Here is a 17,892-nt window from a genome sequence, read left to right on the forward strand (position 1 = left end):
ATGCCCCATTGGGACGCATGTGAGCAGTGAACCGGGAGAAAACGTGGAAAGACATGGGCAAGTCTGAGGTAAAGAGCAAGAGTTGCAATCGCACATATTACCCGGTAGTATAAATGAGTGCCGCCTATCGTCGCCAATCGTGGGAAGATCCGGGGTGCATCTGACCAGTCTTGACCAGTGGGCATGAAGAGAAAGAACATCCATCGGCCACCCGCCTAAACTTTAAATAAAGTGGTTGATTGCGGAGATTGCAAATGAAGGTATTTCCCTTGTCGATAGAGACCATGGACAGTCCTCTCGCTTCCGCCAAGCTGGACATCAGCGTCCCTAAGCAAACTTTGATAATAACAGTGGAGGTGATATAGAGGAGAAGGAAGGCTGAGCAGCCTTGGCTCTCTTTGGGTCGGACTTCTGGCTACCGGTAGTTTGGGGAGACACTCGTCTGAACTCTGAAGGGCCGTTTATCACAGCTTCAATGCAGTCTGGGCTCCGAAACCGATTGAGATGATATAAAGACAACAGTCCCCCTTTCCATAGTAGCCTGCCCCCTGGTTATTTAGAAATCCCGGACATTACTAGCTCCTCGTCGTCAACCTGTCAACCTGTCAACCTGTGAACTATTTGCAAGGCTGCCCTCTCAACATGTTCCTCCTCACCTCCCTCCTCACCGGCCTCCTAGCCATCTCTCTCACCATCATCGGCGTGGCCTCCGCCCCAGCAGCCAACTACTTCTGGTCCAACTGGTCTGACGGCAAGCCCAAGCTGACGGTAAAGAACGGCGCCGAGGGCAAGTTCGACGTTACCTGGTCTGGAGACAAGGGGAACTTTGTCATTGGAAAGGGGTGGAATCCTGGTAGTAATAGGTTAGTCTTTTCCCCCTCTCGTTTCACCGCCCTCCACCTTCGTCTCCTCTCCCTATCTTCCCTTTACCTGTCCCACGCATCATCTCTCACCCACCCCGTTCCTCCATCAGCCAACTAACGAACACACTCCAGAAACGTCTCCTACACCTCCACCTTCTCTCCACTCGGCAACGCCTACTTAGCAGTCTACGGCTGGACCACCTCCCCCCTCGTAGAGTACTACATAATCGAAGCCCACGGGGATCACCACCCATCCGACAACCCGGAAGCCAAAATCCTAGGGAACGTCACTTCCGACGGCGGGACATACCAGATCATGACCAAGAAGCGGGTAAACAAACCCTCTATTATCGGCACCGCGACGTTTGCTCAGTATTGGAGTATCAGGTATGAGCAGAGACCGGGCGGGGGAACGGTTAATACGGGAAATCATTTCAAGGCGTGGGAAAGCGTGGGACTGAAGATGGGGAAACATAATTATATGATTGTGGCTGTTGAGGGGCAGGATAGTAGTGGAACGGCGAAGGTGGAGGTTGGGGTTGCGCCTCCGCCTGTTGAGGTTGTGCCGGTGCCGACGACGGTGGCGGTGGTGGGTGGTGGGAAGTCGTGAGAGGTTCCATCCTAGGGGCGGTCGTTGAGATAAGGATGGGTGGTTGTTGGAATAAGGGCCAGCAGTGGTCGGAATAAGGTTGTGGTGGTTAAATGTTGGGATGAGAAACTCTAGCAGACTGGAGATGACGTCATTGAAGCTTTCGCGATGATCAACCCGGTGCTCGATTGACCTGTGGATTTGGCTGTCTTTCCCCCTTTTCTCGTGGAAACTCTAGGATAGAAAACGATTCCGTAATTTTCATCACATCAAAGATTGGTGAAAACAGAGTTGAAGCGGAAATCAACGTTGTCCCTGCCGAGCATGCTTGGTGAGCTTGTTCGATGTTGACGTTGTTAGGGGGGCCCGCCTAGCGTGGTTAGCGCACAGCGGTACCTGTGGATCAGCTGCCGGTCGTTGCCGGAAAAGTGAAAACGAGGGGAAAATCCGGGGAAATGCGCATCTGATCGACCATTTTGACAGGAACAGTTGCACATGTCAGTTCGTTCTCGATATTGAAATTGTAAAGGGCCAATGATACGTTCCAATTCACGCGCTCTTGTCACACTGAAGCCGAGGTGTGAAGAATCAAGGTGATGCTGATAGATGCGGAGAGATTCAAACGCCCAGAAACGCCCAGAAACGCCAATCTCCTTTAGGGCTTAGGCGGGCCATGGCACATTAAACTCCGATGCTGTTGGTTCTTTGAATCCTGAAAAATCGCGACCAAAGCGACAATCATTCGGACACATTTTCAGGAGAATTAAACGGAAGAAACCGCGCGTCTACTTGAGCCGTGTTATCCGTAGCGAAGTAATTGACCGGTAATCTTGTCATTATAGGGCAATCACATCGCGATCCGCTCTTGCAGGTTGCTCATTTTCTCGGCGCGCGTGAGGCAAAGTGCGACCCTGCGAGGCCAAGGAGCAAGAGCAGGCACCTTGACGTCCACCCTCCACTGCATCCACCGTGACCGCCGGCCTGCCCTGCCAGTCTCCCTCCTCTTTCTTTTTCCCACCCCTCCATCTCTCCTCCTTCGCTTCCCCCATGACAACCTAACCCGTTGAAAATGACCGGCTAACTACCGACTTCGTCGCGACCAAGGAATTGGTTCAATGTACTAGCCCTACCTACTTTGTTGACGCTGTGCTCTGCTGCGAAACACGGCGACAAACGATGCGACCTTGGGCAGAAGACCCTCCTTCTCCCATCCTGATCGTGTCCCACCATGCAGCACCCATCCCAACAACCCGTCGTCATTGGCGACCCAGATCTAGGAGTCAAGATCATGGAGCTTGAGAACGAAGACGGCTTTCTACTCCAGCAGTGTTCACGGAGCCCCACCATGCGGCACAGAATGCGCGCTCTCATGCGACAAATGCGATACGGTCCGTTCGGAAGACTGCGTAACATACTGTTCTTCCTTGGGGCTCTGCTTCTCTTCGGCTGGATCATGCTCCCGTACGACAATGTTGTCCGTCTAGGCATCCGATTCAACATTAACAAGTTTCAACATTACCTCAACTCACACCCTGTCGAGAATTGGCTGTTTGCGCCACCAGCATACCCAGTTGATCTGGGCACAGACACGGTCGTCATCGTCAAGACCGGATACGGCACGCGCCAAAGAGCAAACGCCTGGTTCGAAGCTCTCAGCGCCTCCAACAAGTTCCGTGACTTCCTCGCCATCGCCGACTATACCTCCAAGCCGGGTCAAGAGGCCATTAACCACGGCACATCTCTGCCAATTCACAATGTCGTCAACCAGACCTTGAGCTCCTTGGGACCGGCCGCCAAGTTGTCCAACCCACGAGTCGCAAAGTACCTTCAGTTTGCTGAGGCTATAGAGAATGGGAAAGAAGAAGCAGACACACTCGCCAAGTCTACAGGATGGGAGATTGATGCTCTGAAAGTATGTATCTCAGTGTCAGCTCCAGATCGCAACGGCACCCGCTAACAGCCCTCCCACCAGTTCATTTCCGGCCTCGAACTCGCCTACTCCAAGTTTCCCAACAAGAAGTGGTACCTGCTCGTCGACGACGACACCTACATCGTCCAATCCTCCCTAAAACCTCTTCTCGCCCACCTCGACTCCGAACTACCCTACTACATCGGCAATGCCGTCGGCGACTTCCGCATCCGCTTCGCCCACGGCGGCTCCGGAATAATTCTATCCCAGGGCGCCATGTCCTCTCTCATTCTCGACAATCCGCAGGCCGTGCGCACCGCCCACCTTGAATCACTGTCGGAAACATGGGGTGACCGTTTACTCGCCAGAACATTAATAAAAGCTGGAGTTTATTTGGAAGAAGAATACAGCCATCTGTTCAGTGGAGAGGCGCCGCGGTGGGCCAAGATTCGCCCAGACCGGTTCTGCTGTCCTATCATTACGTTTCATGGGCTGGGCCAGCCGGAAAAGATGCACCAGGCGGGCGAGAGCTTCAGAAATGTGAGCAAGCCGCTACTGTGGAGCGACATCTGGGATGTGTATGGGATGTCGAGGCCTTGGAGGCAGAGTACCTTGACGTCCGACGAGCTGGCAAAGCCGATAGAGTATGCCAACTGGGATCATGCGGGTGGAAGTGGTGGAGAGGTGGCGGTGGTTGAAGGAGTTGAGACGGCCGAGGATTGTGGACGGAAGTGCTATGAGAAGGGGAGCGACTGCATGGCTTGGACATGGGAAAAGGCGTCGAAAAGGTGTAATCTCAGTCCCTGGATGATTGTCGGCGAGAAGGTGGAGGGCAAGGTCAGTGGACCCAATGGGAAGCTGGCGAGAGAGTTGGAGATGGTTTGTTTGGAGTACTAGGAGACCGGACCGTATGAGATGACAGAGAGATGAACACAGGCGTTACGGTTCGATGGGATCGAATATCAGCAGCACTACAAGGTCAACATCATAGACTCGGACGAAGATATCCTTGGCCACGCCTTTGAGAGTTGGGAAGAGGAGCAAACGACCGGGAAGGTTACTGCCATCATCTGAATTTGATGCTGAGCGAAGACATGGGCACATGAACAAGCGCAATCTTTACGATCTGTATTACACATCTGCTCCGGCTTAGAGAACATACGGCAGCGCATTGCGAGATCATAGAGGACCGATCATTCGGTTAATGTTTAGTCATGGTTTTGATTTTCAAGATACTAGTACCAACCGTCAACAACCGCACATCATGACCTTCCCACTTGATGGTGACTAACTGTGTACGCTGGCTGGATTGCCCATGCAGTCAAGCTCCATGCGCTGCAGGAGACTCCATTGACAAGCGGGTGTCATGTCATGTCATGTCGTACGTAAACATGAACACCAATCGTCAACGTCACCTTCTCCTATCATCAGACCCGAGTTTGTCCCCGTTGATGTCAAGTCGCACTCGACGATCATTTCTAGCCTCTCTAGTACTCCTTTTCGTCCGCCACAACGTGTTTCAAAACATGTAAAACCCCGAGTCTACTGTGCGAATGCGGCTTGCCGTCCAAATTTCATCTTCTCGCCTGCAGGGACGCGCATGTCCGGCGCATGATGTTTGCTTCATGGTGGTACATTCAAGGGATCCGCGCGACACACCGCACTTGACGAAAACAACAGTCTGCTCCATCGTGCCTTTGTCATTCGAACTCGTTCGCAAGATTGCACTTATTCGGCGACAATAGAAGGAGCGATCAATTGTAGTGGGGGCACAAGACCTGTTATTGTCTGGGTGTCTTTGCGACCGAGGACTTTCTCTGGTGGTCATCCTTCAGAAGCCGAGCAGGCCAGTCGATTGATACCACTCAACCAAACCATCGCATTCCGTCTCTTCTTTTCGTGCCCACATTCGGCGCCAACGACCACCAAAGATGCGACCGATACTCGTACGCTCAGCGTTCCGAGTCGCAATCATCGCTATCCCCATTCTCTTCGCCCTCCACTACTTCATCACCCACCTCCTGGCCTTCATCCACATCTTCTACCAACACCCCGGCATCGCCATCACCCAGCGCCAAGTCGCAAATGCCTACCTCAACGGCACCACCCTCCTCCGAGGAGAAAGGGAAACCGGAACGCGAAAGGACTCAAAGGAGTATATCCCCAAGATTATCCACCAGATCTTTCACAACTGGAAGGACCCAGAGAACAAAACGCTGCCGAGTGATTGGGATGCGCAGAGACGTAGTTGTGTGGATAATAATCCGGGCTGGGAGTATCGGGTATGTCCTTCTCTCCCCTTCTTTTTCCCTGTTTCTCCTCCCAGCGCCCAACGACTGACATTTCTGGGTGGCAACAGCTCTGGACCCCCTCCACCTCCCTCGCCTTCCTAACCACTTACTACCCAACCTTCCTCCCCTCCTACCTCTCCTACCCGCACCCCGTCCAGCGCGTCGACGCCCTCCGCTACTTTTTGTTGTTTCACTACGGCGGCATCTACCTCGACCTCGATAACGGGTGTCTACCCTCCATCTCACCCACTGCCAATAGTCTCGACCCACTTATCAGTTACCCGCTCTGGATCACGGACGGCGGAAGAGGGGCGTTGAGTAATAATATCTTAGCTGCGAGGCCGGGTCATCCGTTTTGGGGACGGGTGGTGGCTGAACTTATTGAGGGCAGAGGGGCAGTTCCGCAGGGAAGGGGAGAGACGGTGACGGGGTTTTGGAAGAGGTGGTGGTGCGCGTGGGGGGTGTTGAGGTATGTGGAGGTTAGTTGGGGGGTTGGACAGTGGTTTTTGGGTGGGGTTTGGGATGAGTATCATGCTTTGTTGGAGATGGGGAGGGATATGAGGGGGGAGATGGATGGGGTGGTTGATGAAGAGAAGAGTGGGAGGTTGTATAGGTTGATGATGGATGATCGGCCGGGGATGGATGAGTGGGTTTTCTTTACGCAGGGAAGGGGAGGGACGTGGAATGGGTGGGATAATCGGTTGTTTTTGGAGATTGGTGATCACTTGGGTTTGTTCTTGCTGGTGTTGGGGGCTTTGGCAGGAGTGCTGGGTTGGTCGGCGAAAAGATATTGGCTTCAGAGAGGGAAAAGGTACCGGAGGGTGAAGAGCGAGGATATGGAGGATAGGAGTGAGTGAGGCAGGGTAGATATTTGGGTGTTTGGGCGTGTGTAAGCCTGGTGGCAGCCTTGTTATTTGCCTCGCCGGCAGAATAAGTTGACGACCAGGTGCTTGAACGATCATTGTAGCCTTGCTGCAACGCTAGACATTGGCTATCTCTGGGATTTTGCATTATCATTTTGGTTTTCGGTAGAGAATCGTTTTAGACAGGAAGCATCAAGGAGGCAATGAACATCTTTAAAGAAGGCCCTTGGGCTCTGATGATACGAATGCGAAGATGCCTTCACTTGACGGAAGAAAAGACGTCTCGAGATGTGACCAGTTCAAGACGAACACAGTTTTCGGCGTTCCCCAGAAGATGCCATCACCATTCCAATCACCAAAGAAATAGCGTCGGAATCTTCAGCCTTTGATCCGTCTTGGTGTACGGCCTTTGACTCCAGCTTCTCCTAGCACCAGCTCTCAGCTCGATGCAACCAAAGGTCCAGACCAAAAGATCAAAACGCTTTCCCCACGATCGATGGCTGCACAAACCATCATGTGGTTAAGAAAGGGTGGATGACGTACGTCTCAATCCTGGGGTAGCATCGGGAATGCCTTCCCCTTTCAGGTGCTTTTGCGTGTCTGCCCCAGCTTCTTATAATCTTGGCATTGAGATTCGGGCGCGAAGCCGTGGTGCCAAACGGGCGCTTGAACAATTTTGGTCTTCTCGCCAGGGGCAGGATTTGGCGGGCTATTGATGATTCTCGACCTGAACAAACTCGTTTTGGGCTTACAACTCTATCAGGGGCATCATCGTACATACCTGCACTACCGTACCGCTCCTCGCATATGCACGCCGGTATTGCTCAGCGGTCGCGATATTACTCTGACTCCGGGAGCCTGGGTGGCGGAACCTGGAACATACTGTATGGCATGAGGACAAGACATGGCGGCTTCATCTTTCCGCAGCAGGAATTCCTGGTCGACGACGCCATCGCCTAAACTTGCATTGCAGACACACTTTCGCCTCGACTGGCCTTCAACCGAACTTGACCTGTTTTCAATACCACGGAACATGAACGACCGTAGTCGCCGTTCTGGATGTTGTGCCCGGTCGTCCGTCGTCCGTCGTCCGTCGTCGTGCAAAACACCAAGACTTGGTGGGACCCACTATCACCACCAAGTCCGGTCTGAGCGTTTCCCTTTTTGGATCTACTGGCTCGAAACTGGTCAACCGTAGCGTTACATCCCCCCATAAAACGTGAGGAGCAACCCTCTGCATAGATCCCTGTCCAGGGGAAGAAGAGCCTCCGAATGCTAAATTGGGAATAGAGGCATCGTCGTGGGCGTCTCTATCGTCTTGGCATGTTCTTCGGGTTCCGAGTTGAGAAAAGGTCTTGGGACACTCGGGATTTGGGGCCTTAATATTGGTATCAAGAAATATGGCTGCGGCGGGGTATGGGTACGAGTATGAAGAAAGTCAGAGAAATGTTCAAGCGCCGCATTACCATGATTCGTGACCAGTATGGCCAAACCAAAAGTCATTCATGGTCTGTTCGGCTGAATACACAAATGCTACGCAGAGTTTACGCGGTTTCAAGAAAACCGGACTCGGCTCCGTTCACCCTCGATTGTCCCGGTACTCAGCACTCACCCTTAACCCGGTTCACTCAGAGCCTCAGACGGAACGCTACCCGATGTTCCCTCTTGAACTCCTGCCTTTCCACCAATGCTGGAAGTTTCCGCACACACAAAGCTGCCCCTGACGATCCACACCCGAAGGTATTCCCATCCACTTCCAAGAACCTTACCAATCTTCAAACGTGGTGGCTGTCCAAAAGCGCTTGCACTTTCCCCTTGGCCTCCAGTCCTGCTCATCACATGTCTAATGACAGGATGCACTCTGATCCACTTCTCCACGCGTTGCGGCGACTTTGATGTTGCGGTAACACCGGGATGGCATCCTTAATCGTAAACTGCAAGCGCCGATACCATGGATGAAGACCCGTTAGTGTAGGCGGGGCCGTGTTAGACACCCACTCAAGTGATATAAAGATGAGCGTCGATCCAGGTCATCAAGAGAAAGAAAAAGAAGACATCAGACTTTATCATCTGAATCTCCAGCATCCTCACTCTTCTTCTCACATCTAGCATCATCACTTTCACATCCAAAATGGCCCGCAAGAGCATCATCACCGCGCTGGCTGGCGCCTCCCTCGTCGCCGCCCACGGCCACGTCTCCAAGGTCATCGTCAACGGCGTCGAGTACCAAAACTACGACCCCGCCGTCTTCCCCTACCTCTCCAACCCTCCCACCGTGATCGGCTGGACGGCCGACCAAAAGGACAACGGCTTCGTCTCCCCCGACGCCTTCGGCACCCCGGACATCATCTGCCACCGCTCCGCCACGCCCGCCGGCGGCCACGCCACCGTCAAGGCCGGCGACAAGATCTCTCTCAAGTGGGACCCCGTCTGGCCCGACTCGCACAAGGGTCCCGTGATTGACTACCTGGCCGCCTGCAACGGCGACTGCGAGACCGTCGACAAGACTTCCCTGCGCTTCTTCAAGATCGACGGCGCAGGCTACAACAACGGCGTTTGGGCCGCCGACGCCCTAGTCAACAACGGCAACTCGTGGCTCGTCCAGATCCCCGCCGACCTCAAGCCCGGTAACTACGTCCTCCGCCACGAAATCATCGCACTCCACGGCGCTGGCTCCGCCAACGGCGCCCAGGCTTATCCCCAGTGCTTCAACCTCAAGGTTGAAGGCTCCGGCAATAACCTCCCTTCGGGAGTCCCCGGTACCCAGCTTTACAAGGCTACCGACGCCGGTATCCTGTTCAATATGTACCAGAACGACTTCACTTACCCCGTCCCTGGCCCCGCGCTGATTGCCGGCGCCGTGAGCTCCATCCCGCAGAGCAGCTCCGCGGCTACGGCTACCGCGAGCGCGACGGTGCCTGGTGGTGGTGGATCGGGTGGTAGCCCTGTTACTACTACTGCTGCGGGAGCTACTACGACTAAGGCGACGACTACGCTGGTTACTAGCACCAAGGCTACTACGTCAGATGCGCAGGTGACTACTACTGCTCCTCCGGCGACTGGTGGTGGTGGTGGTGCGGCGCAGAAGTATGGACAGTGTGGAGGGAATGGCTGGACGGGTCCTACTACTTGTGTTAGTGGAAGTGTTTGCACTAAGGTTAATGATTGGTATAGCCAGTGCCTCTAAGCGTGGAATGGGATTTGGGGGAGTGAGAAGATGGATGGATGGGGAACGACTGGAGAAGGAAAAGGAAGTGTGGAAGGGATGGGGATAGGTGGTGCTGCCGTGGCGTCCTGGTCTGTGGCATGAAGATGGTCCTGGAGAGCGGAGGATGAAAGAGAGAGGGACTGTAAGAGAGGGGAGATAGGGGACTTTACATTACCTAGCCAGCATTTGCATCTGCTTGTACATACTTTGCATCAAATACATATTACTTACCACACATTTCCTTGTGTCTCTCTTGGAATGTCTATGGTATGAGCTTGGACTTGGTAAAGTGGAAAGTGAAGTGTTCGTTCTCGGGAGCGGAGGGAAGAGCAACAAGACCGGCTGAGATGGATTTTGACCCAATCAGATGTAACACCCACCAACAATTATCGCCTAACACTGCTGCAAGCCCGCCGTGACGTGCATCTGTTTTACCGTAGACACCGAAAACAGAATCGAACACGGGGCGGGGCGGGCAGGAAAGGTTCCGTCGACGCACCTCGCCTTTCCCGGACATCGAACTCTCCTTGCGAACTTCATCGCCATCGCCTTCGCCTTTGCCTTTGCCTCTGCCATCATCCACCATTTCCCGTCATCTTGCTTTGCCTCGTAGCCCTAGAATCGTCAAGGATTGATTGAGTGCGAAGTTCACCAACGCAAAGACATCAGCGACCGTCTTCCTGAAGAAGTCACCAACGGACAACGGCCCCCTCCACATCAAGCCCAGGCCTTCGACGGTCTCTTCAACTCTACCATCACACCCGACGAGTATGTGCAGCAACCGCTTTTATCAACCTCATCAGACCCAGCTCGCATCGTTCATCCGGACCGACTCGTACTCTGCCAAATATTATGCCGAAAACTGCCCTGTGACTCAGCTCGTTCGCATTGACATCGAAAAACAGCTGCTTGCCTTTCACGATCAAGTCGTGACCGCAAGGAACCTTGAGAAAACAGGGGGCTCGCCTTCCGAGTCCCCACCGGCTTCCCCGTCTATGAGGTCCGAGTTGGGGGCAGTTTGCTTCTTCAGTCTGTCGCCGGCTCCGACTGAAGACCACCTGCTGGTGGTGGTTTTGCCCCGGGTCCTGTTGTCGCGCGCTGTGCTTCTCTATGGGCGACCAGGTATGTGTCTGCGTTAAGAGAAGCCACAACTGCGTGGGTGGCAATTATATCCTGTTGGCGAGCCTCTCCAAGCAAAACCGCGAGCGGGTCCATGTGGTAATCTGCGACTTCATCATTGACGTCTGCCACGGCCGAAAAGCCGGCCAAGTGCAAGTTCGCTATTTGGAGTACATTACGAAGCGTCCTAGCGAGAATGCCCGGATTGGCGATGGAACGCTTGAAGAGGATCTCAAGTTCCGAACCCAGCATTAGCATTCGTGCCCGATACCAAGCGGTTACTGGCTAACTGCCCACGGCCGATTTCCGAGGCAGATTGCCCCTCACAACACTCGCCAAGAGCGATACCATTCCATGGTATTGCAAAACCAACACCAAGCCAACCTCAGATGCCTTTACATCGTGTTGTATTGTTTTTCTGCTGCTCCCCAGCGGAATAGGTGTCTGGCATGGACTTTGCGGACTGTTATGAACAGCATCCAAGCTCACTACGGCCGAGGGGAAGGACCGGGTCATTCTCCATGATCACCTCCATGGTGCATTTAAGACTCTGCGAATAGCTAGGCAGAAAAGTCGTGGTGCAGGAAGGTGTTCCCAAGTTGAGAACATGAACCTGTAGACAGGAGGTCGGTTCGCGTCGGCCCATGCTCTCGAGGCTGGGTTCACAAGACCCGGAAGTCTCACACCTCGACCAAGTCGAGATCAGCTCAAGATCAACGCCGGCACCACCGCCAAAAAACCCGTCTCATGCGGTTGCCCTAACAGCCCGCGAACTTGCGGCCAAGAATAAGGCGAATAAAACCCACCATTGCGTGCCTTGCGACAAAACCTTCGGCAGGGGCAGCAAAGGTCATCTCGACAAACACCTGACATGGAAGCGCAAGTCTCCCGACACGCTAAGATGGCGGCCAAGTTGGAGGCTGAGGAGGCCAGGTGGCCCAGTTCACGGCCCAACACATGCAGGCAGCCATCAAGACAGCCGAGGAAGCAGCAAACTCCTACTTCTAGGAGCATTCTTACCTTTTATCATTTCTTTTTTCCTCGTTGATTCCCGCAAATAGGAAGGAAGGACTTGGCCCTGGCTTGGTGGTCTTGAATCTGGCGCCACGATGCGGACATGGAGCTGACAATATGGTCCAGCGGGGCATCCATCCCATTCATGTACGCTCCAGCTTCTTGAGCACCATAGCATAGAAGTTGAAGCCTTCAGAATATCAAGGAAAATCTCACTTCCATTGCTACATCGAAGATAAGAGCGATGGAAACTTCTGGAATAGCGACTGGACCCAACCACACATCACCTTCAGCGCTGCGCTTTGGCTCCCGGCCAAAGCACGGAGCCGTATGTTTGGTCGTTCTCCGCGTCAGAGGAATATCGCGACCCGGATTCCCTGGATCAACATCATGATTCTAAGGCAGATCATGTTGTAGAGACGCTGGATGGTGTCGGCCTGGTAGGCAAGGTATTTTCAGAGTCACCTGTTCCTGCTAAGGAGAGACATGAATATTTCTCCTCTAGTTCTTCGAAATATTAAAATAAGGACATTTGGACGTTTCTCCAAGACATTTGCTTATAGTCCGCGGATAGAAGTCCACAATACAATGACGGAACACTTTTCTAACGAGATCAGACCAGAGTTCTCTTTCTCGCAAATTGAGAGAACCAGACTGCCTTGCACATCGGTAATGAAAAAAGAGAAACATCCAGTTTTGCCAGCGAAGTACCCAAAAGAGCAGCGACAAAGTGCCCTTTCAACTTTCGAGTTGCCTCCTCCCGTAGCCCATTTTCCCTTCCAAGGTTACCGAGGGCAGGAAGGATAAGGAAAAAAAGTATCCAGTCCTTGTACGGCATTCCTTAGAGGTAGGCCAAGTTATCCCGGCTTGATCCTTTGCCCCAACCAAGCACCCTTCAACGAGAGAGCATGAGCCTCCGAGTCCAGAGACACTTAACATCAGCACCATTGAACGGGTCGTTACACTATCATAAAAATGCCTGAATGAGCCCCAGGTCCAATGAGATACTTGACTCAGGTCATGATAATTCTAGGATCGAATGGTGATTGTGTGGAGGGAAGTGTCCTCATGGCTGCGAAGCGTTGCTTAGCACCTTCATGACCTCATTGAGGCTCTTGGGCCCTTGCCGGCCATGGCGGCTGTTGTAATATGGCAAGGCGACGGGTCCCCGACTTCAAGGCAACTCGCAACTTCACTCTCCGAACAATAAAAATACCCTGCCAGAGCCGACAAGCCTACTTGTAGACGACACTGCAGTCAAAAGCGGAGGCACTATCTCAATCAATTAAGTAATACGTAATTATTATAAATTTAATAAGGTCACGCCTAATCGGCGTAACTACTATACCTGCTAGCGCTTACGCACTAGGGCAATAGTATTAAAATAGTAGTCCCTTAGGCGGAGCTAGCTGGATAGAGCCTAAGGGAGTCAGTGAAACGCCCATTCTACCTTCCATCTCTGTGACGGCGCTGGCAGCCAGCGACCCACATATGGGTCCCGCTATCGCTCGTGCGACCAGGGTATTTTTATTTGGGTTTGCACGCTTATATCTAGTTCTCTTCCTTTTTTTCTTCTCCCCATCTGAAATCTTCTGTCATAGATGGAATCTTAGCTTTGCCTTCGACTCTCCCATACTGGGCCCTTGCATTATTTCAGATCAACCCAACAACCACCTGGGAAGGTTAAATCCCACCCGAAACCAGAAAGATCTGTCGGAAGAACACAAGGCATCGAGTATCTACGACAACACAATGGCACCCCGCCTGACACGTAACAGCGCCAGTAGCCGTGAGGGCACCGAGCAGGCCGAAAACCACGACAATCGTCACGAGGAAGCGTCCGACGACGATCAAGATGAGGCCTTCTTCGATAAAGAAGGCGGAGATGGCGACGGAAAAGGAGGCTCTGGCTCTTCCGATCCTGACCCTGAGCAAGAGGAGGATACGGCAGAGAAGCCGAAGCCCAAGAAGAAGGTCGCCATCAACGACAAGAAGCCTGTCGATAAGCGCAAGCCCATTGATCCCTTCATCAAGGAGAACGCGCGCGCCGCAGTCCGTTTCAACGAAGATCGCTACAATGCCCTTTGTCCGGATGAGGAACGTTCCCGCGGCAAGTCCACTCTCCTTCGCAAGAAGTCTCTGTACCACATGCATCACCAGCTCAAATCCCCCAAGGAGGCGTTGGCCGATGCTATAGCCAAGAACACTGACGACGAAGACCCAGAGTTGTCCTTCGAACTGTTCACGGAATACATCACCCAGATTGTGGAGGACCCAAAGACCTTCGACGTCCGCTTGGCCCGGAAGGTTCTTATCCTCGATTTAAAACAAAAGATGGAAGAGTTCACGGAATTATTCATTCGCAACTCTGTTCCCTGCGTCTCCTACCAATCTCTTTTACCCTCATCGAATATCCCCGTCTCCGACTATTTGAACGAAGACAAATTTACCGAGTTGTGCAATAGGGATCCCCAGGCCATGTTCCAGGAGTTCAAGTTGCTGTCAATTATTAGCATGGCTCGCGCCGAGCAGGTGTCTGGATTGCACCGTCTCGTCTCCTTCCTCAACGATAAGCTGAAAACCGTTCACGATTGGGTCCCTGCTCTGGCCGACGAGTACGACCAGGAGAAGCCCGGCCCCGACACTGACCCCGCGATGGTCCAACAGCTGAAGGACTCTCTTGTCGAGAAGGACAAGATTATTGAGGGCCTGAAAGATCTCATTGCTGACCTGAGTATCGGCAAAGGGGTGACCAGGAACGAGAATAAGATAAAGGCCAAGGAAACGGTGCTCCCCAGCATTGAGCGGGACGCCAGCGAGGCTCCCCTTCGGATTTCTACCTGCTTCTCGACCTTACCCCCCGAGATCGACCCCGATGACGGAGAGCGCTCTAGCTCCCACCACCGTAGCATCAAGCAAGCTGACCCTGCCAGGTATCACAATTAGGACAAGGAAGACGATGTCCCTTTTGAGGCCTGGTACGACTTGATTCAAGACAAACTCGAGATCAACGCTGATCACTATCCCACCGACCGCGATAAATTTCTATACGTCAAGAGCCGTCTGGCCGGCTGTGCTTACCGGGATTTGATGCCATACCTACGCAAAACCCACCCGAACCAGATCAAGACCTACTCCGACCTGATGACCCATCTGTGGCGCCAGTATCACGATCCCAACCAGGAGGAGAACGCCCTCCAGAACTTCACAAAGTTAAAGATGGGGAATAACAACAACTTCGACTTCTTTAAGAACAAGTTTGTTCGGATGTCTGGCGAGTGCCAACGTCCCAAAACTCAGTGGAAGCGCGAGCTTTCCCAACGCTTCCGGTTGAGTACAAAAAACAGATGGGCGCTAAGCATTGCGACTCTTCTATCTCCCTTGAATCTTACTGCAACGACTGCTCCGGTTTTGGCCAAGTGCTCAAGATCATCGCAGAAGAGAACAAGGCCGTTTCCAAGTTAGGGAAGGGCAACAAGGGAGAAGGTAATAGAAACCCCGGTTCTAACTCCAACTCCGCCTCCAAGCCTACCGCGGCCAGTAGTGGCGGTGGCTCCACTCGTCAGACCAGCGACCGTCACGAAGAGACTACCCGACTGTTCAACGAGGGAAGATGCTTCCTTTGCAAAGAAAGGGGTCACACCAAGCGTGATTGTTCCGAGAAGGAACGATTCGACCGTGAACGTCGCGAACGCGTTGCCGCCATTGTTGACCGTCACCTAGCCCACGACAACAGACAGGAGGCTCCAGCCACCAACGAACATGGAAACTAATTACCCTGGGTGAACTAGACTCCTTCCCAGGGGAGGTGTCGGTTGCAGAACAACAGAAAAAGGATAGAAAGAAACACGGAGAAGGATTCACTTTGATACCCTTTCTGGGAGGAGAACCCTTACTCATTCAATGTGCCTTAGTCAATAATGGAATGTCTTTATCCACCTCTGATGCCTTAATTGACACAGGAGCAAACAGTAATTTGTTCATCAGTACCACCTTTGCCGAGAAACTGAAAAAACGACTGCTGGTGGGATCCACGAGCGACTTCCCAGCTCGAAGAATCAGCGACTACCAAGGAAAAACGAATCAAAGCATTAAAGAAGTCATTAAAGCCGCCTTGAATATTCAGAACCGTACTACGCCACCTGATTGCTTTATTGTAGTCAATATGACGCACGACATTATCATTGCCCGGAAATGGCTCGACCTTCATGATATTTGGGTAGATTGTGCGAAACGCCGTCTACTTTTTCCTTCGGAATGGAAACCGGACCCCGACTGGCTGAGACACCTCGAGATCCAAGACTCCTCGACCACCGTCAACCCCGCTCACCAGAAAGACGTAGAACACCGGGACTCGTTGATGGCTCGAGAAGACAAACGGCGAGCGGATGGCAGGAATGGCGGCCGCACGGCGCTACGCCTTACAAGCGGTTGCACCTTTACAGATCCTATCCTAGCGGACCAACCCTTTCCTGACTACCGCAAGAAGCCGACCTTGAAGCTCGCGACCAATATCGCCGCGAGGCTCGACAATACAGAAAGAAATTGAGAAACGGATTCTGGAGCTTGAAGTCGCGTCCGACTCTAAACCCCGGACGGTCCCCATCACCCCAGCGGATCTCCAGTACACCCAAGATGAGGATACCGGAGAGCTGGGTCTATGCCCGACCGCGTTATCTTCTTCAGAACCCCACCGCGATTCTCAAGAAGACTGATCCTTTGAGCAAAATGGAACGGAACTTGGCTAACCTCACCCACCTTATGGTGTTGTCTTCAGAACCCAAGCCGCGTCCCCGTTACCGAGAACAGCCCGCTGATGGCAAATGGGGGTCGGATACCCAAGGTACCTACCAGTTGAAGCGGGACGGTACGAGATGGTACAATTATCGTTCTACTCAGATGTGTGTGCTAAAGGGCGACCTCTTCATGCGTTCCGTCAAGAAGAACCGGACGACCTACTCGACGAGCATCTTTGAGATCGACCGATTTATCCAACAGAAACGAGTCATTGATGACCCCGCTTGGGAACCGCTTCCCCGCGACGAAAAAGAGCTCCGCGAAGAAGCTCTCCGGACAGTGCCGTCCGAATACCACGATGAAATCGAAGTCTTCAGCAAATACAACTCCAACACGCTACCTGAGCATTGACCTTGCGACCACAAGATCGAGCTCGAAGGCCATCGACCCGAAGAACTCGGCTACAGACCTCTATACAAGATGTCCCTGGACGAGCTGGAGGCAGTTCCCAAGTACATTCTGGAAAACCTGTCAAAGGGTGTGACAAGGGCTGTATTCAGGGCTTAAAACAGTAGTTCAATTCAGCTAATAAACTACTTCGGTCTCGAAGGCCTTGTTGATCCTCTCAACCTCCAGGGGAAGGCTGGGCTTCAAGGCCTTCTTATGCCAAAGAGAAACGGTACGTACTGGGGTACGTACCGGTCCTTGTCGCCTGAGGCTCCAAAGCATTTATCTAGCGACCTGTATACATGTGGATCTTTCTGAATGCCTTCATCCATTCTCCTTCTTCCTTCTGGCGCCGGCCTTTGCCCGGGCGTCCTGCTTCTGCTTGGTTGGCGTGATTGCTCCTGTGATGATGGGGTGGCTTTGTGATGATGTTTAGCGCCGTCAGCAGTTCTGGGGTTGGCTCGTTTGGCCTGGTGGCGTTGCGGGGGTTCGGGTAAGCCGTGCCTGTTGGCCGAATAGTCTGGCCGAGGCAAGGCTGGCATTGTATGGCGAGGTTGGGTTGATATCAAGCATTGAGGCTCTATTGAACTTCAAACCTAGGAGTGTGGGCAATGTCCGTGTGACATATTAGGACCGCCTGGTTGTCCCTAAATCGAATAATTTGCGTACGCGCATTATTGACGAAGCCCATTCGACGCTGACTACGGCTCACCCAGGAAGAAACAAGACCCGAGCGATTCTCAAGACTCGATACTGGTGGCCACGCATGTCATGAGGCTGGCGCCCAGCGGTGTCTGCCTTGCTTGAACCCTATATAAGCCAGGCCTGCCCTCCGGTTGGGTGCAATCCTGG

At 53.0% G+C, this 17,892-nt stretch overlaps 7 protein-coding genes across 7 annotated transcripts; all 7 read left to right on the forward strand.

Moving 5' to 3' along the window:
* Window positions 1-642: 642 nt before the first annotated feature.
* On the forward strand, window positions 643-1,473 carry SMAC4_05157 (uncharacterized protein; the record flags this gene model as incomplete). The annotated part of the gene is made up of 2 exons (XM_003346848.1): window positions 643-863; window positions 996-1,473. The coding sequence occupies 2 exons, from the start codon at window positions 643-645 to the stop codon at window positions 1,471-1,473; spliced, it is 699 nt and encodes a 232-aa protein (XP_003346896.1).
* Window positions 1,474-2,179: 706 nt separating this feature from the next.
* Window positions 2,180-4,810, forward strand: SMAC4_05158 (uncharacterized protein). The gene is made up of 2 exons (XM_066090237.1): window positions 2,180-3,364; window positions 3,425-4,810. Exons 1-2 carry the CDS (start codon window positions 2,681-2,683, stop codon window positions 4,256-4,258), a joined length of 1,518 nt encoding a protein of 505 aa, XP_065946298.1. The 5' UTR covers window positions 2,180-2,680; the 3' UTR covers window positions 4,259-4,810.
* A 238-nt stretch (window positions 4,811-5,048) lies between these two features.
* SMAC4_05159 (uncharacterized protein) lies at window positions 5,049-6,737 on the forward strand. The gene is made up of 2 exons (XM_003346850.2): window positions 5,049-5,643; window positions 5,721-6,737. The coding sequence occupies exons 1-2, from the start codon at window positions 5,293-5,295 to the stop codon at window positions 6,507-6,509; spliced, it is 1,140 nt and encodes a 379-aa protein (XP_003346898.2). The 5' UTR covers window positions 5,049-5,292; the 3' UTR covers window positions 6,510-6,737.
* Window positions 6,738-8,619: 1,882 nt separating this feature from the next.
* SMAC4_05160 (uncharacterized protein) lies at window positions 8,620-9,702 on the forward strand (the record flags this gene model as incomplete). The annotated part of the gene is made up of 1 exon (XM_003346851.2): window positions 8,620-9,702. The coding sequence occupies exon 1, from the start codon at window positions 8,647-8,649 to the stop codon at window positions 9,700-9,702; it is 1,056 nt and encodes a 351-aa protein (XP_003346899.2). The 5' UTR covers window positions 8,620-8,646.
* A 3,906-nt stretch (window positions 9,703-13,608) lies between these two features.
* SMAC4_05161 (uncharacterized protein) lies at window positions 13,609-14,802 on the forward strand (the record flags this gene model as incomplete). The annotated part of the gene is made up of 1 exon (XM_003346852.1): window positions 13,609-14,802. The coding sequence occupies one exon, from the start codon at window positions 13,609-13,611 to the stop codon at window positions 14,800-14,802; it is 1,194 nt and encodes a 397-aa protein (XP_003346900.1).
* A 144-nt stretch (window positions 14,803-14,946) lies between these two features.
* SMAC4_05162 (uncharacterized protein) lies at window positions 14,947-15,629 on the forward strand (the record flags this gene model as incomplete). The annotated part of the gene is made up of 2 exons (XM_066090238.1): window positions 14,947-15,190; window positions 15,277-15,629. The coding sequence occupies 2 exons, from the start codon at window positions 14,947-14,949 to the stop codon at window positions 15,627-15,629; spliced, it is 597 nt and encodes a 198-aa protein (XP_065946299.1).
* Window positions 15,630-16,491: 862 nt separating this feature from the next.
* On the forward strand, window positions 16,492-17,004 carry SMAC4_05164 (uncharacterized protein; the record flags this gene model as incomplete). The annotated part of the gene is made up of 1 exon (XM_003346854.1): window positions 16,492-17,004. One exon carries the CDS (start codon window positions 16,492-16,494, stop codon window positions 17,002-17,004), a length of 513 nt encoding a protein of 170 aa, XP_003346902.1.
* Between the last annotated feature and the right edge of the window lie 888 nt (window positions 17,005-17,892).

The sequence above is a fragment of the Sordaria macrospora genome, chromosome 2 (genome assembly GCF_033870435.1).
Source record: "Sordaria macrospora chromosome 2, complete sequence".
Taxonomy (NCBI): Eukaryota; Fungi; Ascomycota; class Sordariomycetes; order Sordariales; family Sordariaceae; genus Sordaria; species Sordaria macrospora.